The sequence below is a fragment of the Callorhinus ursinus genome, unplaced genomic scaffold (assembly GCF_003265705.2).
Source record: "Callorhinus ursinus isolate GAN/ISIS: 27379988/994484 unplaced genomic scaffold, GSC_fseal_2.0 scaffold2, whole genome shotgun sequence".
In the NCBI taxonomy this organism is placed as follows: Eukaryota; Metazoa; Chordata; class Mammalia; order Carnivora; family Otariidae; genus Callorhinus; species Callorhinus ursinus.
Genome location: NW_027397064.1, coordinates 67,118,273 through 67,142,041, shown reverse-complemented (window position 1 = coordinate 67,142,041; position 23,769 = coordinate 67,118,273). Strand labels below are relative to the sequence as shown.

Genomic DNA, 23,769 nt, shown 5'->3' with positions numbered 1-23,769 from the left:
TGAAACTTTAAATTCACAAGGAAAGGTAACCAAATGAATGATGATAAAATTCATCATCATCATCATATCAAAACAGCTCTTTACTATTATTATTCATTAGAAAGCTTTTTCATAAACATGATTTCTCATTTGTATTCACTAAAGTACCATGAGTGAGAGGAGACATTATGTCCATTTTCATGGGTAAATTTAGGATCAAGGAACTTAAATAACTTGACCCAAAGTAACACATAGAGTAAGAAACAAACACAGATCTCAAATCCAGGTTTTCCCATTCCAAATTCTCATGTTTTCCCCCAGTACGATTTGCTACTTTGAGATAAATATTCATCAATGACCCCCATATCAATATAGATTCTTCTATACCTAGTGCTTCTTTCCAATAGCTTATTTTTCCATTGTCTGATGACACATGTAAAATGACGTGTAGACATGATTCCAGAATCTCACAGAGACACTATTCCTCCTCAGAAAGCTTCAAATGCATAGCTCCTCCATCTTTCAGAGGCTCTTTTGAAATATGAATTTGAGGGAGAGTTTCGGTTGCTTTGGCTTTAACTGCTACCCAGTACATAAATGCCCCTTTACTCTACATCTTCTTTGTGTCAAATCCCTTGCATTACTGCTAGCTGCCTCCAAGCTTGCCAGAATCAAGAACTTGGATAAATTCTAGCTGGCGGAAATTCAATCCAGGCAAGACAAAAGTGATGCTGATAGGCAGAAGTATTTAGAGTAAATAAGGAGAAGTGCTGTTTCGTTGGCAATCGGGACATCATACCCACCAAACATAAACAGCTTTGTGGTGTTACTGGACTCTGTTGCTTCTGGACTTCCTAACAGCTACTGTGGCTGGAAATGCCATCTTCCATCTCCAGCTGGCTTGAAGGCTGCATACTGTCTTCCAAATTAAGATTCTGCCACAGTGATGTACACATTTGTCATATCCAGCTGGACTACTATAATGCGTTCTAGCTGGTTCTCAATACACAAAACTACATAAACGTTACAGACAACAGTGTAAAGTAATTTACTTGTTGGGAAAACCAGCCATCAAAATTAGATGCATGCTTGGGTCTTTGGACAGCCCTATGGCTGTCAAGTCTACAAAGGTCTATTAACTTTACTCACTAAAGACCAAGTTACATCATAGGCTAATGTGAGGCCAGCGTCCAGAACTTTGTAATGAAGATACAAACAACTGGTGAATCCAAAACAAAGGAAGAAAGGAAGAAAGAAAGAAAAGGAAGAAAAAGAAAATGTCAGAATCATAGCATGTTAGACAAAGCCTTGGACTTTTACTCATGGGTTTGTTTATTTGCCTACACGCCTTTCAAAATAAGATTCTTATTTACTTACAAACTTGAATAAGTCATGTTCAAATAGGTCAGCGTTTCTATACTTCACAGTATATCCTTGTTCAATAAAAAACAATTAACTGTACCTCTGAAACAAATAATGCAATATATGTTAAGAAAAAAAAAAGAAGAAGATAGCAGGAGGGGAAAGAGTGAAGGGGGTAAATCGGAGGGGGAGACGAACCATGAGAGACGATGGACTCGTTCTTGAGGGGAGGGGATTGGGAGAATGGGTTAGTCTGTGATGGGTATTAAGGAGGGCACGTTCTGCATGGAGCACTGGGTGTTATGCACAAACAATGAATCATGGAACACTACATCAAAAACTAATGATGTAATGTATGGTGATTAACATAACAATAAAAAATTTTAAAAAACAATGAACAATGAAACATTACATTAAGTGTAAAATGCCTTGTAAAATTCACCCTGTCAAAATGCCACCTAAAAAATCCACTACTCCTTTGCTAATATGAAAAACTACAGTTGGCAACATACTTTTTTTCAATGAATTATCTGCAACTTTTAATTCCCAGAGAATGTCATAACTTTGATTAAAGAAAAAAAAGTGTGTGTGCAATGTACTTTCTGCATTTGGACCAAGATCAAATGGTATAACGTATAATATAGGCCAGAGATTGGCAGTTTTTTCTGTGAAGTCCAGATAATAAATACTGTTAGCTCTGTGGGTTGTATGGTCTCTGTTCAACTGCTCTTAAAGTGCGAAAGCAGTTATATCATTTAAATGAATGAGCATGGCTCTGTTCCAATAAAACTTTCTTTATGAGCACTGAAAATTTAAAAATCTAAAAACCATTCTTAGTGTTTGGGCCTGCAAAAACCAGTAATAGGCTGGACTTAGCCCATGGGTCATGGTTTGCTGATACTCGTTCTATCAAACTATATAAAGTAAGGCATAAAATTACACACCACCAGGACCTAAATCCAGGACACCTGGGGCAAGTTACATAACCTACCTCAGTTTTCCCCTCTGTAAAACAACGTTAATAACCTTAAAAATCTTAATGCATTATTGGGAGCATGAACTCTGATCATAAGTTTTGCAAATGATACTAAGTATCTATAGTAAGTGCTCAATAAATGTTATCTATTAGTACACATTACTATTTTGGAGGTAACACCTCTTTTGGCTTATTTTAGTGAAAGGATTAGAAAAAGAGCTTTTGTTATATTCCAGTTCTCAAAATTATGTTGTTAAGTGCCTAACTATTCTCTTCTCAAGAAAGGAGAGAACCAAATTTACCCAGAGACGTCAAAGAACATTTGGAGTGGGACAAAGGAAGGAGCAACCCCGAGTTACAAAATCTGTCTCCGTCTGAACTGACACCTACCCGATTTCTGTCTTCGTTTGTCAAGAGTTCCTTCTCCACACACTTATCCAAGATATCTCTAACCAGAAGTTTGTCCACCAGGGTGGGCTGGAGGAGGTTCATTAGTTGGAGACACTCGTCATGAACGTTCTCAGAGGATGGAGAGGGCAAGTCGGTGAGCTCTGGGTTCAGGTAGCGGGCGGCTAAAACGCTGCCTGCTCTCTGAAGAGCCACCAGAAATTGTCTGGTCCAGCCAGGGGGCCAGCCTCCCTTCTCCAAAGTGCTCAGAAGTTGATCAGCTGCCTGCATGCTCCCAGCGTTGATGGCCGTCCTCTGAATCTGCTCCTTCACCTCATCGGGCAGAAAGTTCAGGTAGTCCAGTACCGGCTCCACCTGGATGTACGTTTTCAGTCTGGCCCTGAAACACGAGATGAGATAGCAGAAACTCTTGTCTGCAGAGTAGCCATTCGACATCTTTCGTTCGTGCTCAGCAAAGGGAGAGGATTCTCCCTAACAGACCGACAGCTTGCTGTTCTCTGCTCAACAGGTGAGCCGTGTGTCCCGCGGTCGGCGTGGAAGCCCGCAGGGTCCGCAGCGCTGTGCCCGACAGAGCGCGTGGTCCGCAGGACCCCCAGGGCGGCGCCTGGGGGCTCGGTGGGTCGCACCTGGGCAGGGGGCGGGTGGTCAGGTGGCGGGGCGCGCCGGCCCGGGGACGAGGCGGCGAGAAGCTGCGGGCGGCGGGCGGACGGGCAGGCGCGACCCCTCCGACTCGGCTGCGCTCGCCCTCGCCGGAGACCAAGACGCCGTCTCTGCCGACTCCGGTGGGAGATCTGAGCCCCGCTTTCCGCAAGGCAGTTCTTGTAGTTTGCCGGACTTGGGTTTCTGTTTCGATTCTTTCCGTCTCCCTCAGGCCTTTCCAGACGTAATCCGCCGGGGCGGGGAGTGTACGTTTCCCAGAGCAGGAGACACCCTTCGATCGGCTCTGGCAGGGACCGTCTTTCCGTGGCAGGCACTGTGGGAAACGGAAAAGGAAAGCGAATTCGGAAAGCAGCGATCCAACAATACTCCTCCTGCAGGTATTTTGATTTTTTTTTTTTTTTTTTTTTTTTGCGGGGTTCTGCCTCACAAATCAGACTTCTTTCCCACAGCCGTCTTGCATTACCTCCGTCAGCGAAAATGTGGAGGGCTTGAAAGCGCGTGACTCGGGACTTCCCGGTCCAGAAGTGAAGAGAAACTGCCACAGACCCTGACGCCAGCAGGAAGGGGTTACCCTTAGCTGGTGACTACAGGTAGGTTCTGCCCCACCGCCAGCCCCCCTGTCCGGAGGTATGACGGTAAGACTGCAGGGGGCACCTGGAGAAAATAAAGCCAAGAAGACATCTTTCCAGAGAGGTGTGAACTCGGAGCCCCAGGATGAATGACCTTTGCACCCTCTCTAGAATAAACCTGACTTCCTGTAGGTTCCCCCAAACCAGCTTTTTCTTCTGAGAATTTGTGGGTATGAAAAAGTGAATAATGATAAACGGTTTATTTGACTGCCTGATGCGTAAATTGTAGTATTTATTTGGCTTTGACCAGGGTCTGGCGACAGATGCAGAGGGACTTTAACTACCAGCTCAGCTTAAGAGGAAGCCAAGAATGAAGGTTTTCTATCTCCCAGCCTGTAAGTTCCCCATATTCTTTAATATACAACTTTCCTTTAATAAAACAAAACAAAATCCCCAACAACTTATTTTTGATATAGCTGCCATTCTTTTCTTGGATTCAATACAGAAAGTTTTGGCTGAAGCAGTGAGGAACTTAATTAGCAACTAATGTACCAACTTGTAGTAAACATCAACATTTGTCTATGTCATGAGGGAAAAAAAGACACCCACACTGAAAAATGGCAGCTTCCATTCAGTACAGAAGCCACATAAAAGTGAGTCCTTCAGGTTGCTACTCACATTCTGCAGCCAGGGGGAACTGTGGGTAGTAGTGTGTATGCTTCACCCTGAGAACCTCATGGTCTAGAATTATATGAAGGATGGAGGGGTCAGTTAAGCCATTAAAAAGATACATTTAGGAAAAGTAATCTCGTAGCAAAGCGCGTTCGGTGAAGTTTAGATAGGACAGGAACGCCTGGTGCTGCTTTGGACTGGATAAGAGAAATACAGAGTCCTTGTTTTTATCAGAGGCATACAAAATATTCAGTTGAGCTCTTTACAGCATCTCGTCTTATTTTATGCTCTAATTATATTGTGTAGCTAAGTTTTTTTCTTTCCTGTAGGATTGTAAGCTGCTTGAAGAGAGGGCATATTTACACACTAACCAGTACAATACAAACAGTAGGTCCTAACCAGTAGGTCCTTGCTGATTACCCCCAATGGGAATTTGTTTTGCTTTGACCTTAGCAGTTGGTCTAACATCAAACACATAGTGAAAGTTACTGAAGTGAAATAAAACGTTGGCCCTGCAGGTAGACCTGCTTCATATTATTCTTTTCCGTTTCTTCATAAAATACTACTATGTATTTACTTAACTTTGGGATTTGACCTTGTACCTAAAAAAAAAAAAGAGAGAGATTAAGGGGAACCTGGGTGGCTCAGTCAGTTACGTGTCCGACTCTTGATTTCAGCTAAGGTCATGATTTCATGGGTTGTGAGATCAAGCCTCACGTCCAGCTCTGTGCTCAGCAGGGAGTCGGCTTGAGATTCTCTCTCCTCTCCCTCTGCCCATCTCTCTCTCTCTCAAAATAAATCTTAAAAAAAGAGATTAAATTAGATGTTTCTGCAAAAGTATTCAATATATCACTTTTTCTTATTGGGTCTATGAAGATACCTTTTAGGACTATTCCAAGAAATTCCCTCCGCCCCTGCCCTTCAGGTGCTGGCAAGTTTCATTCAGTACATTAAAACAAAACCAACCAACCAACCAAAAATCATTCTGTCCCCTGATACCCATTCTTCTGTCCTTGACCTTCAAACACTGGAGGATACAAAGGAATTGATGGCTAAATATGGGGAAATAATGTCATCATCTTAACACCATAGAATTGCTGTTTGGATGACAGAGGGTCAAAAGTAGAAGCTTACATGTTTGGTGTTCAGATTATGTCATTCATTCATGCAATCATTTAAAAATATTTATTAAGTACCTGCGATATGATCAGTGCTGCTCTTGTATAGTTAATAAAACTGAACAAAACTTCTATTTTTATGGAGTTTACATTCTAATGGGAGTGGTAAGACAGATACCAAATAATAACTAGAAAATAGGCAATGTTCCAGTGGAGAACAAATGCTATGAGAACTATGGTAAGATCCATTCCTAAGTATTTTGTTGTGTTTGATAATCCCATCATAAATGGGATTGTTTTATTTCCTTTTCAGATAATTTGTTAGTGTATAGAAGTGGTACTGATTTTTGTATATTGATTTCGTATCCTACAACTTAACTGAATTAGCTGATTAGATCTAACAGGTTTTTGATGGAGTCCTTAGGATTTTCTCTGTATGAAATCATGTCATCTACAAATAGAGACATTTTTACTTCTTTTTGTCCAATTCGGATACCTTTTATTTCTTTTTCTTGCCTGATTGCTCTCGCCAGAACCTCCAGTTGAATGTTGAATATGAGTGGTGAAAGTGGGCACTCTTCTCTTGTTCCTGATGTAAGACCTAGATAATAATGTACATTATAGTTTCGCCAGCTGATTTTCCATAGAGACACCCTCCTCTAATTCTCACCATTAGCATTCCATAATATCTATCAATAATAATTCATATTTACTCTCCAGGAAGAGTCACTTTGCTGGATGAGGATTGAATGATGAAGACTGAGCGTGAGTGAGAACACCAGAAGGAAAGTAGAAAGGAACTTCTTTTTTAGGACTCTTCCATAATCTTGATATGACCCCTTCTGGAAGAAAGAGATTGAGGGCGGGGGGGGGGGGCCGGGGGAAGCCAAGCCACAGTCTCTCAAAGTGTGTCTTTTTTATCTATAATTTTGCATTGTGATTTAGTTTATTTTCTGCTTTTTGTTTGAATAGATGTTTTACTCTGTCAAGCTTCCTCTGATAACTTTCATTTTCATTCTCCTTTTTGTTTTCTAAATGTTAAGTTTCTATTTCCTTTCTCCTTTGAGGTATGAAATCTTGTCAATCTATGTCTTTTCCTTTTCTCTAGATCTGCCTTTTCTTTTTAAACCCAAAAGAAACATTTCAGTCCCCATCAATTTTAAAAAAGTCACCTGTAGCATTTTGTTCTCTAGATAGTAATTCAGGAAGATATGAGATAACAAATTCCTGCTGTTATCCAACGTTTCATCTGAGTTTTCTACAGTTGAGAAGTAATAAAAACCATAGCTGCCACTTCTTTGACAAACTAGAACTACAGTGTAATGGCAGTATGCTTTTCTTCTCAATTAAATTACAATAAATCTAGTTCAATGAGGAAATCCTTCTAAAATTGTTTTTCTGTTCCTTCATTTGTTACCAGCTTGTATCAAGAAAGAGGCTACTCTGTTTCATTTAAAGCTAGGTGTCCTTAGCCTAGCAGTATAGTGCTCTGATTAAGCATGGCGACCCTGTGCCAGGATGTCAGGACTCACATCTCAGCACTGCCTCTTAGTTGCTGTGTGGTCTTAGGAAATCACCTAAAATTTCTCACTTGTGAAACGAGAATGATACCAGTACCAGACCATAAGGTTGTTCAGAGGCTAGACTGTAAAGCACTTAGCACCAGCCCTGGCATTTTAGGTGTCCAAGAAGTGACTACAAGCAATGAGTAAGAGATGGCGTTACCTCTCAAAGAATGCACAATTTATAGTGGAAATAAATTAGTTATGTATATAAACCTATATAATAAGTAGCCAGGTAACTGCGTTTTTAGATAGGATCGCTTTTTTCAAGAAACAGAAGCTGATAGACTGATTGAGCAGAAAAGTTTATTGAAAGGTACTATCATAGCTTTATATTTCAAAAACATAAGTCCAAAACAGAAAAAGGAATTTTAGCTAAGTTTATTAGATCCTAATACTCATTTCTTAATTATTTCCACCATTTCAGTTATAAAATTCTGGTTTTAAGCTTGTACATGTAAAAGTGTTTCTATATAACAAACAATGCTGGGAAAAAAATCAGGAATCAGTGAAAATTTTTCCAAACATCTACTTTTCCAAATGCTTCCTCTATAGCTTAAACTTTCAAAAACAGTCACTTGGGCATGTTTTTGTTAAAACCTCAAAGGCATAGATTGGCTATGTTTCTTTTACTTTATTTTAAAATTAATGTTTAAGAGCAAACTACAGTCAAATGTAATTAGAATGCCATTGTTTTTTCCTTGAAATTATGGTTGACAGTTAGCTGGTAAACACTTGGGGTTAGATGTCTAAGCTTGTGTTCATTCTGATTGAAGGGTTACTGTTCTAATCACTTAATACTCACCCTTATACAATTAATTAAATATTTTTATTTCACCTGCTCATATTATAACTGACAATGTTTTGAAGTAGAATGAGTTACTGAAATCAAGCATTAAGATAAATTGAATCAATCTTTTTGATTTGCTAAATGACAAAGGGTTAAACTAAGATTTTTTAAAGTAATAAAGCATTATCAATTACAAAATATCTTTTATTATTAATGCACTGGGTTATATCAATTACACTGAACAATCTTATTTCATCTTCATCTGATGCCTTATTATTTAATTTTTGTTTGTATTTTATGATACATTATTATAGTAGTATGTGTAAAGATTTTCAAAGTACATATACTTTTATTAGGGTTCATGTTCAAATATTTTTACTGATAAGGAATCAGGAACAAAGTACTTAGAGACCCCAGCTCTAGAGAGCCACCCAAGGGCTAGAGGTTGTGATGAATTTGAGGAGCAGGATTAATAAGAATAGAAGAGGAAGATGTATAGGGGAAGGGAGAGTGAACTCTGGGCAAAGACGGGGAATTCAGCATTTAGACCTTGAAAGTAGAACATTTCAAGTTACTAGCATTGCTTTGTGACAACTGTTAGTATACTAAGTTAACACATGGAAACTGAATATATTTCATATCCTATTGCCAGATATGCAATAGGATATAAAATATATTCTTGAATTGAATTTTTTAATTTTTTAAAGATTTTATTTATTTATTTGAGAGAGAGCACAAGCAGGCAAGGGGCAGAGAGAGAGGGAGAAGCAGTCTTCCCACTGAGCAAAGAGCCTGATGCGGGACTCGATCCCAGGACCCTGAGATCATGACCTGAGCTGAAGGCAGATGCTTAACTGACTGAGCCACCCAGGCACCCCTTGAATTGAATATTTTAATAAAAGTAAAGTCCTATTTAAGAAACAGTTCGTGTTCACCATAGAAAATTTGGGGGGGGTGGAAATAACACAAATACTGAAGAAGATTATATTAATTACTTGTAATCCTATCACCCAGAGATAGGCATTATTAATATTTTAAATGTATTTCCTACCAATATTTTATGGTGTAAATATGGGTATACGCATGTGCGCATTCAATATCCCTTCAACAGAGAGTGAACTGAGATGGTCTCAACTGTGAGGAAGAGATCGCCAAGGAAGAGATCTCCATCGGAGATCATGTTGACATGCCATGGGGAGAAAGAGCCTGTGGAAGATTTCCCTACAGCAGGGATGGCAAGGATATTTGGGCAGCAATGCCTAATATTGAATAATAGGTTCATTTCCTTTTTCTTTTTAAAGACTTTATTTATTTATTTGACAGAGACACAGCGAGAGCAGGAACGCAAGCTGGGGGAGTGGGAAAGAGAGAAGCAGGCTTCCTGCTGAGCAGGGAGCCTGATGCAGGGTTCCATCCCAGGATGCTGGGATCATGACCTGAGCCGAAGGCAGACGCTTAACGACTGAGCCACCCAGGCGCCCAAGAAGTTCATTCCTGTGTTGCACTTGATGTATTGACCCTTCTTGGTCCCAGGTCGTTCTTAAAAGTGCACCACATATAACAGCTTTGTGTGGTGGTGCTTTGGTTAATAAAGGAGAGCTGGTGGCCCCACGTGGTGGAGCGGAGCTGCATAGAAAGTGTCGCTGTTGGAAGTGAGACAGGGAATGTGGTTCGAGAATTCCATCCAAGGGTGACAATGAGAGCATAAGCCCTCTAGGAATCCTCAGACATCTTAGGAATAGCACCAGACTTAACAATGCAGGATGGGCAGGGTCATCTCAGTAGGCATGCTTTCAGCCGCAAGATAAAGAATGCCTGACTAAATGTGGCCCAGCCAGAGGCATTGCTTTTTCTTCCATAACAAGAAGAGTCAGTGTGTTCGTTGTGTCAGAACTCTAGGATGTGTTCTGTAATTTTCTTGGCTTTTCTCTCATGGTTGCAAAATGGCTACAATAGCAACAACCATTATTTCTACCTACAGCTTCAGTTAAAACATGTTGTGGAGGTGGGTTTCTCCCATTTGCTTCCTCTGAACAGTGAAGGAAGAAAGGATTCCAGGAGTCCCCCAGCAGAATTTCTCATCTATCTCATTGGCCAGAACTGGGTTGTGTCCTCCTCCCCTAAAATAAAGTGATATCTACTCAAACATTAAACAATTATGATATTTAATGGTAAAGGAGCTTAAACCATTGTTTGTCATAGGAGCTTAAAGCATTTTATTTGAATATGAAAATACAAAGATGACCCAAGGAGGTCTGGAAAAAGGTGTTTTCAGGCTGCTCACCGTAAGAGAGCACACACATTGCCCTTGGTAAGCGCCGCCAGTGGGAAGTTCCAAAGCTGACAGCTACAAAAATTGTTCTCAAGCCCAGCTAGCTGCGTATTAGAACCACATGGAAAGATGTATATAATTGTCCATTGCATCCAAATCCATTGCATCCAAATCTCCACGATTGGAACTTAGGATCAGTTATTAGGATCAGTTATTTTCCCTTTCAGTTCCACTTGTGATTCCACTCTCCGGCCAGAGGTGAGAACGAGGGGTTAGGGCCAGCTGAGAGTGCAGCCCAGGTTCATTATTCATGGTAGTTATGTACTATAAAGTTGTATTGAATTAGTGAACCCTGCTCCCGGAGACATAAGGAATGAGATCACGCTCTGATCACAACATTTCTAAAACTAATCAATATGTAACCTTGTTTTTTGTGTGTGTTTCTGTTTAAAGACACCTAAATTAATATATATTGTTGATTCATTAACATTGAACTCAGAGTTAACAGCACTATAAACTCATACCTGAGTGAAGCTTATCTAACACACATTTTCTCTGTGAGACACATCACGATTTTCCTGTGCTTAGAAACACCACATAACACTTCAGGACTATGCTCGGAGGCATTTTAAACAGTGAAATCACTGACAAAAAGCCCCAAAATGCAAAAAATTGGCACTAAATATACCACAGAAAGGACACTTGTTTACAGTTTGAGAGCTGAGACAAGAAGGCAGAGTTTCACTTTGTTTGACCTCAGCTGGGAACATGCCTATTGGGCAGCTCAAATTTTTCACTGCTCTGCACAGATCCACCAATGACCAAGAAAGCATCAAAAGTAATGATTTGGGGGTTATAAATTTTAGTGAGTAGGTAAATAGTTTCCTGGTCTAACCAGGAGAATATGAAAAACTCATTTTTTTGTGTTTTGTATACTTATTCCTAAATCATTCATATTCAGTTTAGCTAAAGCCATGATATAAATGAACATATATTTTCAGTAATTTATTATGAGAGATGTTGTAGTTTGTAACACAGCTACCAAATCCATTGACCTGGACATTGTCAGATATTTGCTTAGAACAAATGGAACCTATTACGCATCACAGAAAATGTATTCCTTCATGGCAGTAGTACTATGAACATTTCAGAATGTCAATCTCCAGCAGATATTTGGAAAAAAAGGATCATATATAAATTCAACTAAAAAGGTCATCTTGGGCACCTGGGTGGCACAGTCGGTTAAGCATGTGCCTTCAGCTCAGGTCATGATCCCAGGGTTCCGGGATGGAGTCCCACATCGGGTTCCCTGCTCAGTGGGGAGCCTGCTTCTCCCTCTCCTCCCCACTCATGCTTGCTCTCTCTCTCTCTCTCTCACACACTATCTCTCTCAAATAAATAAATAAAATCTTCTTAAAAATAAAAAAATTTAAAAAATAAAAAGGTCATCTAATGTCTGTAAACTTGAGAAAGGTAACAAGGGCAGAAAATCTGAATCTGAGTGACTTTAGAAGAATTTTTGCTTATCTTATATCTAACTGTTACCTAGACTTTTGGTAGTTCTCCAACCTGTTGGTTCAGCAAAGAGAATGAGGGACAGATGTAGGAATCCTTATATCATTTGAAAAACTATCTTCCTTATGATAAGCAACTAGAATTTCTTATACTTTGTTAGGCAGTTAGTTAGACATGAGCAAGGAGGGATAAAGTAGGGGCTGGCCACCCCTGGGAGCCACCCCCAAGGGTTAACAGTGACACCTTCAGAGCAACCTCTAAGGCCTAACAGAACAGAAAAGGCTTAGCCACAGAGCTGACTCAAAAGCCACAAGGGGACGTCTGAGAGCCATGGACACAAGGGTCGCAACTTGCCCTTAAGTACCTCTTCAAGATCACAGCAAAACTCATTACAAGTCCATAAATATGCAATATGTAAATAAATACAATTATAACCGAATGCATCATGGGTAGGTGCATGCGCAGAGACCAAAATGTTAAATAACCACCAGCTGTCAAACAAAAATGTCAGTCAAAGCTAAATTTACATGTACGCAAAGCAGGCTTAAAAGGATGTAGCCAGAGCTTCTGGGGCCATTGCCACCCTTACTCTGGCAGTGGCCCACTCACTCTTGAATCAAGTGTACTATACTTATCAGTAGATAAGTATAAGGTGTAAGCTCTGTCTCCCCGTTCTGGTCTCAGGTCTTCAGTTCTTTGGTGCATCTGGGACAAGAAGAGAGCAAGCAGGTAACACTTTTTCCCACCATGAAGAGGGAAATTAGGAAGATTATCAGGAAATCCAAGTTTCACACGCAATGAAGCTCCATTGGGTAGCCACTTTTATTGCAAGTCTATCATACCCTTGGTGACCAATATTGAAACTGTAGTTCAAGGAAATTTAATATGACATAGTGATACCTTAGAGGGGGCTGGAGAGAGGCTCAGTGGGCGAGGCTCCGGGCCCCACCCCTACCAAAGAGAGCAGATCAACTTTTCTAAGTTTTATACTTTGGGACTGAGGTGGGAGGTGCACTTGGAGGAGAAAAGCACACTGGTGGTGGCAGGGAGTCTGGTGGTGATGCCTGGAAACAGTACATGAAGATCTGCTTGTACCATCAAGTGGTCCTTACCACAGTAGGGACTTTCCTCTGGCCCAAGGAATCAAGTTTCAGTAGAAGTGTTTTAAGATTTTATTTATTTATTTGAGAGATTAAGAGAGAGAGAACATGGAGGGAAGAGCAGAAGGAGAGGGACAAGTAGACTGCACGCTGAGCCCGGAGCCCAGTACAGGGCTCCATCTCAGAACCCTGAGGTCATGACCTGAACCAAAACCAAGAGTCGGACATTTAACTGACTGAGCCACCCAGGCACCCAGGAAAAGTATTTTAAATTGACATTACCTCAAGTCTTTCTGGTATCCCTGAGGGAATTTCTTCTGAGGAAGACTAGGAAAATTAACTTTTGCCCTGAATAAATACATCATTTTGGATATGACAGTGGCTAATCTCTTATCACCCCAGGGCCCTGACTAAATTAAAAAAATAAATAAATAAAACTGTCATGACAAAAAAATCCATATTTTTTCATATATTTGGAAAAGCATTTGAAAATCTCTGTGCTGAAATATCAGATCACGATGTATAAAGAATTCTTTAAAAATAACAAATATTTTACCAGAGCCTTATTAAACTGTTTCCCAACAAGCAAAAAATACGAATGCAGGCTGGGCAGCTGCCTTTACCCTAACAGTTTTTTGTAGGACCAAATATTAGCAGAGTTAGGCAAGTTCTGGAAACAGTATACCATATTGTTGATGGAGGGAAAGGGACTTCTGTACTCGTTGTAAATGAAAGAATACTTGCGCAAAGTCAGTAAATGAATAAATGATTTACTCGGGCTGCAAATTATACCACCTTTTAAAAAAGTAAAATGATACTAAAATTTATAATTATATATATAATTTGTAATTATAGTTAAGTTTATTTTTAAAAATATTTTAAAAATCCTTTTGTAAAGTATTTCTTGATTCCTGCTAAAATAATTTAATCTTTTCTCCTCTAAATTCCTAATTAGAATGTGCATTTGCCTGCCTGTAAGACATACCTGTGTTGAGGGTACACAGCCTAAGGGGAGCTTACACAGCCCTTCCCAACCTTTATAACTGATACAAAATTTTAGAACTTATTTAGTGCAGTTGGCTTTCAATGTGTTGATTTGTTCTCCCTCAAATGCAGTAAAAGCTTCAAAAGGGACATATTGTACTATGTGAGAATTGTTTTTTTAAATATAGAGTGGTCCAAATTATTTTATTACTACCAATGATCTACTTAAAAAATATTTTCAAGATGAAGGATTTATTATTTTAGTAGATGGATAAAGGTAAATAAGGCTGCAAGCATGGATTGTGAATAATATTTGATTTAATACTTTTTAGAAATGTTTTGTTTCTCAGGAATAGACTGGTTATGTGCACATAAATGTGCCGTATGTTGATTTGGAATTAAGAGTAATATTAACATTTACTATTTGTTGAATACCATGATGAATTGTAGAGAAAACCTGAGCTTCTTCACAAAATGAATTCCAAAAGCTGACCCAGGTTCTCTGGGAACAGTCAAGAACTGTCTGTGGCTCATCATGTTCCCTGGAACTTTGATGACAAAGTGACTCCTGTGAGGAGCCAGCACGCACAAAGCAGCACAGGCTGAGCCCTAGACGTTCAGCCCTATGTCGCCCTTCTCAGGAAGGTACTCAGAAAGGGGAAGCCCTGCCTTGCTCCTTCCTCAGGCTGTTGTGAGCCACCTGCCTATCATTGTGTTGCCTCTGCCGCCCTCTTGTGGGGGTTTTACTATCAAATAGTAAGTAACTGTCAGAACTGATTTGGCTGGTGTCAAGTAAGTACAATTGCAACTATGAACAATATAGATTTTTGACAGATAACAGAAAAGATAGGTAATCTGTATTTCCCATGGGAAGATAAAACCATAGCTATAATTTAGTAAAAACTTAAAGTATTATATTTTACAAAAGCCGAGAAAAACATCAAGGGCTCATTGACCTTCTAGTAGGGACTATCCCCATTTAACAAAGGAGAAACCAAGATTCATAGAAGTTCTATTACATTGCCCAATGTCACACAGCCAGCAGATGAGCTTGGAGTCAATTATAAATCTCCAAAATACTTATTGCACAGTTCCTTCAAGAGTTAGCATAGACAATAATGGCTAGAACCAACTATTTTAACATGTTCATTTTCTTATTTTTCCAGTATGGTGAGGCCAACATATCAGAGATGATTGCCATTGATAAAGTAGTTTATTACAATTTCTAAGAGGAGGGGGCATACCACACCCTGCGGGATCCCATAGATAAACACCAGAAGGCAGCAGGAACAAGGGGAAAGCATGGGCAGAGCCTTTATTGTGGTTTCTATGGGAAAGGCAAGGCAAGGTAGGATAAGCAGAGTTAGAATGAACTAGTTTGAATAATTTTAGAGGGCTCTAGGGCATAGAGGTTATCCCCAGCTGCCTGTACCTGGCCCTGGGGAGATTAGTGTGGAGGAACACTGTCTTTTGGGGTGTAAGAGCCAGAGAGGAGGTAGTTTACAGCAGGAGCTGTGGATTGCCTAGTTTACATATGAAAGGTGAGTCATTTGTTATCTCAGAGAATTGGCTAGTCCTGGGAGGGCCAGTTTCTCTGTAGTCAGAGACGCCCTAGATGACAGAGCATCAGGAAGAGAGAAAATAAGAAACTAAAGTAAATACACCAATTAACACATTCTCTTGAACTCAGAATGTGTGTGTGAATGAATGAAATCAGTAGTAATAAAGATAAGTCATCCTAACTCTGACATTGATATTAATTTATTATCTCTATGATATGATCAGCTGATAGTTTTATATATATAAATGTTACCAAATATCAATCAAGAAGAAATGTCAAAATTGATCTAAATATCAGCTGGGTTTTTTTTTTTTCATTATTGGAAACTATAACACAGTCAGAAGCTTGAAGATAAATGTTTTCCTGAAAGGTTGGGATCATAATTACTTATTTCAAATTTATACTGAAAAAGATCTATTTTAGGCACATGCTTTTCCAGCAGAAATGAGTTTTGTTTCCTTCTAAACAGCTTTTATTTTGTATGCATATTTATTTAAGAAAATGTGCAGAAAGATATTTGTATCAGAATTTGAGTTTAAAGAACCATTTTCTTACCCATCTCCCTAGATATTTGCTCTCTGTGTCCCCATTCAGCCCTTTTGGTAACTTCTTTTCATTTAATTATGCTTTCTGATATCACTAACTACCATTTTCAACAATTTATGAGCAAACCATTGTGTAAAGCTTCTGTTGCTAGGTTACATTCTCCTTTACCGGAATCGTGGTGGCTGAAGAAAAACCTAGGTTCCTGTTCTCTCTCTCTCTGCCCCCCACCGTCACCCCCAACACTTCTATATAGCCTATTTGTTTAATCAACTCTTTGGATTTAATTTGCCATTCAATATAATTATTCTATAAATATTTACTGTATGCAGTTTACCTGGATTTTTGTCATACCTTACATAAAAATTAAATGGGTTGAGTCTCTAATTGAAAAGTTGCTGGGGCACCTGGATGGCTCAGTCGGTTAAGCGTCTGCCTTCAGCTCCGGTCATGATCTCAGGGTCCTGGGATGGAGCCCCCGCTTTGGGCTCCCTGCTCAGGGGGGGAGCCTGCTTCTCCCTCTCCTTCTGCCTGCCGCTCCCCCTGCTTGTGCTAGCGCGCACTCTCGCTCTCAAATAAATAAAATCTTTAAAAAAAGAAAAAGAAAAAAGAGTTGTTAAGTTTTGGCAGGATTGTAAGTGTAAATTGTGGGATTTCTTTTTCTTCAATGTATGTAATATTTCCCACTTGCTCCTAAAGATCCATGCTCTCTTCCCCTCTCCTTTCCACTGTGGCCTGGGACGCATCCATGAACGTTCTTTCCCTCTGGCTTCAGACTGAGATCAGCCAGTGGAAGCACTGACAGGTGATCAGAGGCAGGGAAAAGAGTGAGGTTAGAGTATTTGTTCCCTCAGCTCCCTTCTGTGCAGTTCATCATCGTGTATCCCTCTACTAAAGGTCATGTGTCAGATGACCTTCTCCATACGGTTACTGTCTGTAGGTTTCAACACTGTTTCTTTGCCTTGCCCTCTCATCCTAAGGGCAGTAATGGATCCTCCTTGTAGCTTGCACTGAAATGCTATATCACGCTTTATTGCTGCCTGTTAACTACGTTAACACCTTTGTAAATGGTGACTTTTATTAGAGTTCCTCAATTACTATGTTTGAGTGTGCCATCTGCTGTTTTCTGATGGATATGGCAGCAACTGAGTTTTTTGGATAAAGGTTGGAGAGCAAAGCAAGTGTCTGAGGTAGGTTAAATAGAGCAGATCTTGGAGGGGCATTAACTGGGCTCCTTACATTCACCCAGTTTGTGCCTGGCACCAACACCGATCATGGGTCCTCACTGATATTAGTATATATTATAATTCCAATCATCAGGGAACGTACAGGGAGAGTACCAAACTTTTTTCTTTTTATTCAGTTCAGTTTTTAATTTAGGATAGCTCAAGCAATAATAATGTGCTATACAGCTTAATTCTTGCTTTGAGCAACTTCAAAATCTCTAAGCATGGGACTTTATTATTCATTCACTCATTCAAAACTATGTGAACACTGTAGGTTGTCATTTTTCAAACATGAATTAATCAGGTCATGTTTTGTTTTAAAAATATTTTGCAACTGTTTTGATGTGTGTCTACCTCCACAATACAACTTATTATTATCTTAGTTTCCTCTTAAAATATAATTGGGGCTACTAATGTCACAAGATTTGGGGGAAGCTCAAATATGATAATGTGCAAAATAGCTCTGAAAAGCATCATGTGCTATATAAATAAATAGATTTTAATTTTTAAAATTTCTATTACCAGGTCTTATTCCTACCAATAGTTTTATACATTGATGAGGGATAGGGGCAATCTTATCTTCATACATATGCAAAACACCTAAGGATTAGTGTAGAAATGGGATGATCTCAGCTTTTAGCCAGTCCATAATCTGTTTAAGCACTGGGCCACTTTTATTTTTATATTTTTTTAAAGTAGGTTTTTAAGCAGAGTCCATGTGTTCCATTCTGCACTTCATTTATCTATTATTTTTTAGAGACGGAGGTGGAGGGAGGGGCAGAGAGAGAGAGAGAGAGAGAGAGAATCTTAAGCAGGTTCTATGCCAGCATTGAGCATGTCCACGGGCTTGATCTTACAACCCTGGGATCATGACCTGAGCCGAAATCAAGAGTCAATGGTTTAACCAACTGAGCCACCCAGGCACCCCCACTTTTATGTTTTTGATTAAAGTATTTTTGGTTGTAACAGGACCACCGTAGCTTAATTCACGTTGTATGTGAGCAAGTTACTAAGGAAAGGGATAGCTAAAGTAAGTATTCAATCAACATTACTTCATTTTTATCTTTCTAGAAAGTTAGTTTTGTGAGTGTATGATCCCATGTTATTAATGTGGAGTCCAATTGATATTCACAAGGATGAAAATTGGATTTAACATTGCCTGAATAACAAATTATTTTATGGGGGCTATTAATCACTGTTGCAGTTTTTACTGAGCATTTGTTGTGGACACATGGTGTGGTCAACATTATATGTATATATAGAATTTCTGAAGAAGTTTGCGTTGAATCCAAATTGCTTAATAGGGCTTAATGATCCAAGTGAGGAAGCATATATTCAGAAACTACCATTCTTCACCTCTCTGAAGAGCCCTGTTAACAATTTTTGTATATGCATTATTGTTTTTTAAATTGCTGTTGAGTTTGTGCTTCTGCCGAGAGAGTACTTAATATCACCAGAATTAGAAACAAAACAAAAAAAAACTGTGTTGTTGAAAGCTTAGCTGAATAAGGTCAGTTTGTCAAGTGGCTGGTCTCAGTGATAAATGGCAAATAATATTTACTTCTGTCTTATTTGTGAAGCTTATTACTCTTCTGTGTCCTCACTAGTAGGCATTAACCAACCCTTAGGCAGTTGCAACAGCTTTAGACTTATAATAAAATTATTAATGGATAGCTTCATTTTATACTATCAAGTTTTTATGCCTTATACTAATAACACATATAGAGCCTTCATTATTCCATAAAACACATTATTCCATAAAGACACAATAATTTCTGGAAAAAGTATGATAATTATTGCATGTATATCAGTCAAAACCATGGCATGAAATCTATCTGAATACATTTTAGCATAAAATAGATAAATTCTAGAGCAGATCCAAGGTGACGACACAACAGTGGATGTGATAACTGTCTCCTCTTCTTCACCTTTCAGATTTTGTGTGCTATAGATTGAACTGTGTCCCCCTAAAATGTATTTGTTGAAGCGCTACCCCCCAGTGTGATGGTATTTGGAGATAGGAGACATTGGGTGGTAATTAGGTTTAGGTGAGGTTAGGAAGGTGTGACCCTCATTATGGCATTAATGTCCTTATAAGAAGAGACAACAGAGAACTTGCTTCCTGTCTCTCCACCATGTACTCAGAAGACACAGCAAGAATGAGGAGTCATCCTAGGGATACAGCCTTGAGCCATCAAAATGTGTTAGTGTTTGTTCAATTCCTTACAGGCCAGGATTAAGGCCTAGTCAAGAAGAGGGCTCAGAAGAACCTGGCTAGAGTTTGGTCAAGGAGAGAGTATGTGTTACTATGTCATTGAAGGGCAAATCTAAAATATCGGTAAATCTTGAGGGCTGTCTCTTAAAAACAGAAAATAATTTCACTATTCTCACCATCTCAACTGTTATACCCTGGTGAACACCACCGTCTCTAAATTACCGACAGATTGCTATCAGGTCTCCTTGCTTCTATGCTAACCCCCTTCAGTCTATTGTCAACACAGATGAAAGAGTGATCTTTTACAAATTAAGTTATATTATGTACGACTAAAGTTCCAAACCCTCAGTGGCTTCTAATCTCACCCAGAGTATAAAGTCTTTACGATGGCCAATAAAGGCCTAGGGTGATCTGCCCCAATGCCCCTGCTTTGTAACCACTCTTGGATTTTCCCTCTGGTTCAATCCATGCCAGACTTACCAGCCTTCTTGCTGTTCTCTAAACAGGTCAGGAGGCTTCTGCCTTCAAATTCTGCCTGGAACATTCTTTCTACATGTCTAACCTACTCATGCCGAGTCTCTGCTTAAACCTCACTTAATTTTTTTTTTTTTTGAGCAGCATAACGCTCCCCTTCTTATTGAGGCTACTTGAGCATCTCATTTCATACTGCAGCCTTGCTCTGTCACCGTTCCAGGCTTGCAGGGTTCTTGGCTCGTGGAGTCAAAGAATGAAGCTCGTGGACACCAAAGGGTGAAGTGATAGTTTATTAAGTGAAGGTGAGAACAGAAAGAAAGCTCTCTAGGGTGAGAGGAGTCCCCCCGTGGTCACCAAATGATGTAGTTTTGGAATGTTGGTGAGGTCCAGAGCTGACGGCCAAGAAAGAATTCTTGAGACATCTTTGGTACAAAAAGGTGGTTTTATGAAAGCATGGGGACAGGACCCGTGGGCAGGAAGAGCTGCACTGGGGTCATGAGGAGCGGCCCATGATATACTTTCAAGTTGGGAGGGGGTTAGGGATAGCGTAAATCTCTAAGGAACTTTGGAAACAAGGTTTCTAGGACCTTGAGGCGGCTACCTGTTGTTGGGAAAAAGTCATTTATTACTGTCTAACAAAATCTTAGTCATGAGACCCTTCAGATGTATATCAGTGGGTCATATGATTGGGGATGGCTGCCAACATGTATCTTGGAAGGTAGGGATAAAGGGAGTTTCCAGAGGAATTTTTATATGTTAAAGTAGACTTACAGGATCCTGGGGGTTGGGCTAAGATTGCCTTTTGCCCTTAGCAAAGTGTCAACATCCAGGCAGTTGAGTCCCTAGAGGAATGTCACTCTGCTTGTTTCAAGGACTTGTCAATGGGCTGTAAAAAGTAAGGAAATTTAATAATTTTTCTTCTGCCCTTATGTCCCATATCATCATCTTACTCCCCCACCCTTGCTTTCATTTTCCTTTCATTCTGTAGCATTTTTCATCTCCTAACATACCATCTACTTTATTTATTGTCTTTGCGTATTTTTATTTGTTCTCCCTGCTAGAATGTGAGTGTCCAGAAGAGCAAAAACATTCCCACAACCTTGGTGTATTTTTTTCCCCATCTAAACTAGTGCTACATTATAGATGTTCAATAAATTGTCTTTTAATAAATGAATCAGGCTAAGTTTCTTAATGATATAAAATAAGCTCCATGGGGCGCCTGGATGGCTCAGTGGGTTAAGCAACTGCCTTTGGCTCAGGTCATGATCCCAGGGTCCTGGGATGGAGCCCCACATCGGGCTCCCGGCTCAAAGAGGAGTCTGCTTCTTCTTCTCCCTCTGCTGCTCCCCCTGCTCATGCTCTCTCTCAAGTAAATAAAATCTTACAAAAAATTTTAAAAAATAAAATGAGCTCCATTAATGTTGTTTTTCTTTTTCTTTTCTTAAAGATTGTATCTGTTTATTTGACAGAGAGAGAGAGAGAGAGAGAGCACAAGCAGGAGGAGTGGCAGAGGGAGAGGAAAAAAACAGGTGCCCCGCTAAGCAAAGAGCCTGATGTGGGGCTTGATCCCAGGACCCCAGGATCATGACCGGAGCCAAAGGCAGATGCTTAACCAACTGAGCCACCTAGGCACCCCAATGTTGTTTTTCATTAGCTGGTATGTCTTGTTTTAGAATTTAGCATATAAATAATTTCTATGAGTTAAGTACCCTCTGGCTCTGGAACTGAAGTTTGCTGAGGAGCAGTAAAATTTTACTGACTCCCATGTCCTTGTCTCCTCCATCCCTCACTCACCCCCAACCCACCTTCTATATAGAGGAAAAGCAAATGAGGTAGCAACAGACAGGAAAGGAAAACATAAATAATTCAGTGTTTATAGTGTACTAGAAAATGTACTGGTTAATTGAATATCTAAATTTATGATAAGACCAAAGGTCACCAAAATATGGAAGAAATACCATAGGTAGACATAATCATGAAAGCTTAACATGCACCAGAAAACATGTCTGTGTAAGAAAAGTAATGTGATTGGCTAATTTTAGTCAAAACAATGCATTTTCTTGTCTATTTGTCTAGTTCTTGGTGTGCCATTTTTCTGCTCTTTAAACAATTTCCTCCTATAGTGTAAATCATTTTTACTATGTTTTGAAATGCTGTGGTTGGGAATGGGCAGGGAGGGGAAAATGCATTGTTAAAGAGACTCATTCCACAGCCAAGCTGCCTGGGTTCTAATCTCAGCTTTGCTACCAACTGCACAACTGGGGATAAGTGATACACAATTCTTCACCTTACTTTTCACATGTATGAAATGGTGATACTAAGAGCATATACCCGATGAGGCTGTCTTGAGGAATGGCCCCTCATAGCACCCAGTGCCTTGTTACACAGCGTTCACTCTATAAGTAGCTATTTTTATAGAATAGTGGAGTGTTTTCTGAAACAAAAGTGCCTAATTTCAAATTGGTTTTTTATAAAATGCTTTATAAATTTTCATAAAATGATACTGGTCATATAATACTAACAAATTTTCATTACTATTACTTAAAGCTCTGGGCTCAAGTGAATTTTTAAATTCCTATATTAGAAAATTTATAATTTGAAATACAAGGTTTAGAGAAAGATGCTGCAGATGGTGGTGTTAAAAGACCTCTTTGTATCTCATGGTACATTGTACACAGTACTGTACAAGAGGTAAAGCAATTCTACCTTTACCTGTCTGAGTTCTTGGCTGAGACCCTTGTAATAAAAAATAGATTAACAAGAGAATAAACCCAGACGTTTATTGACATATATCCTCATGTATACATGGGAGATATCCAGGGATAAATGAATAACTCTCAGAGGTGCCTCTAACTTAGATACCATCTTCAGCTAAAGAGAAAAGGAAGAAAGGGGAGGGGAGGCTAGTTGTGGGGAGGTACCAGGAAAAGCAGTGTAAACAAGTGTAAGATTTTTTTTTTAAAGACTTTATTTATTTATTTGACAGAGAAAGACACAGCGAGAGAGGGAACACAAGCAGGGGGAGTGGGAGAGGGAGAAGCAGGCTTCCTGCCGAGCAGGGAGCCCCTTTGCAGGGCTCCATCCCAGGACGCTGGGATCAAGACCTGAGCGGAAGGCAGACGCTTAACGACTGAGCCACCCAGGTGCCCCTAAACAAGAGTAAGATTTGTTATGCAGATTTAAGTCTGTATCTTCTCCATTTTTGAGGGTCTAAATTTGTCTCAGAGGAATAATCTTGGTCCTTCCTGGTAGGGAGGGAGAAGGACACTTTTGTAAATTTATGTCCTGCTTTTAGACAAATACAGGGAGAACAGAGAGATTTTTCTTTTATCTGCTTCTTCTCAATTGCCTTCAATTCAAAATAATCCTTATGCCAAAGTGGCATATTTTGGAATGGCATCTTCTGCTGCCTTTCACTAGGAATTTCCCTAGGAAGTTCTTTCTCTAAGAAGGAGATACACTGCCAAGAACTGTGAGGGATCTGATATTTTATTCCACTTGTAAGCTAACAGGTAGCCTGCCACAGTTTCATAGAAGTTGACAGATGCATAAGATTCCTCTGTCAGAGACAAAGGGTTTTATTACTCATAGCACCACAGGCAGCGTGACATTCAGGCTCTCATAGATTCTTCTTGCTCCCAGGTGTCCCCAGGTTGAACTGGAGCTTCAAGGCAGGTGCTGCACAAGCAGCCAGGGTTTGGATAAGAATGGAGAAGTCCAAATTTAGGACTGTCATGCTAACAAACCAACCCAAACTTTGCCTTGGAGGGACAGATTATCTTT

General features: G+C 39.7%; 2 protein-coding genes across 7 annotated transcripts in view; one reads left to right on the top strand and one right to left on the bottom strand.

Annotated features, from left to right (window-relative positions):
* The window catches only part of IFIH1 (interferon induced with helicase C domain 1), a 52,920-nt gene extending 49,433 nt beyond the window's left edge, over positions 1-3,487 (bottom strand). For 3 of the 4 annotated variants that reach the window (XM_025852460.2, XM_025852468.2, XM_025852475.2), the window contains exon 1: positions 2,708-3,484. In XM_025852460.2, coding sequence (XP_025708245.1) covers positions 2,708-3,160 — 453 coding nt within the window. In that variant the 5' untranslated portion in view covers positions 3,161-3,484. Of the gene's footprint in view, positions 1-2,707 lie in introns of all 4 variants that reach the window. The other variant, XM_025852483.2, reaches the window with a different exon arrangement.
* A 135-nt stretch (positions 3,488-3,622) lies between these two features.
* The window catches only part of GCA (grancalcin), a 47,501-nt gene continuing 27,354 nt past the window's right edge, over positions 3,623-23,769 (top strand). The window contains exons 1-3 of one of the 3 annotated variants that reach the window (XM_025852508.2): positions 3,623-3,762; positions 3,835-3,975; positions 4,265-4,349. The gene's annotated coding sequence lies outside the window, so the exon portion shown is untranslated. The remainder of the gene's footprint in view (positions 3,763-3,834; positions 3,976-4,264; positions 4,350-23,769) is intronic. The other 2 variants (XM_025852515.2, XM_025852523.2) reach the window with 2 other exon arrangements.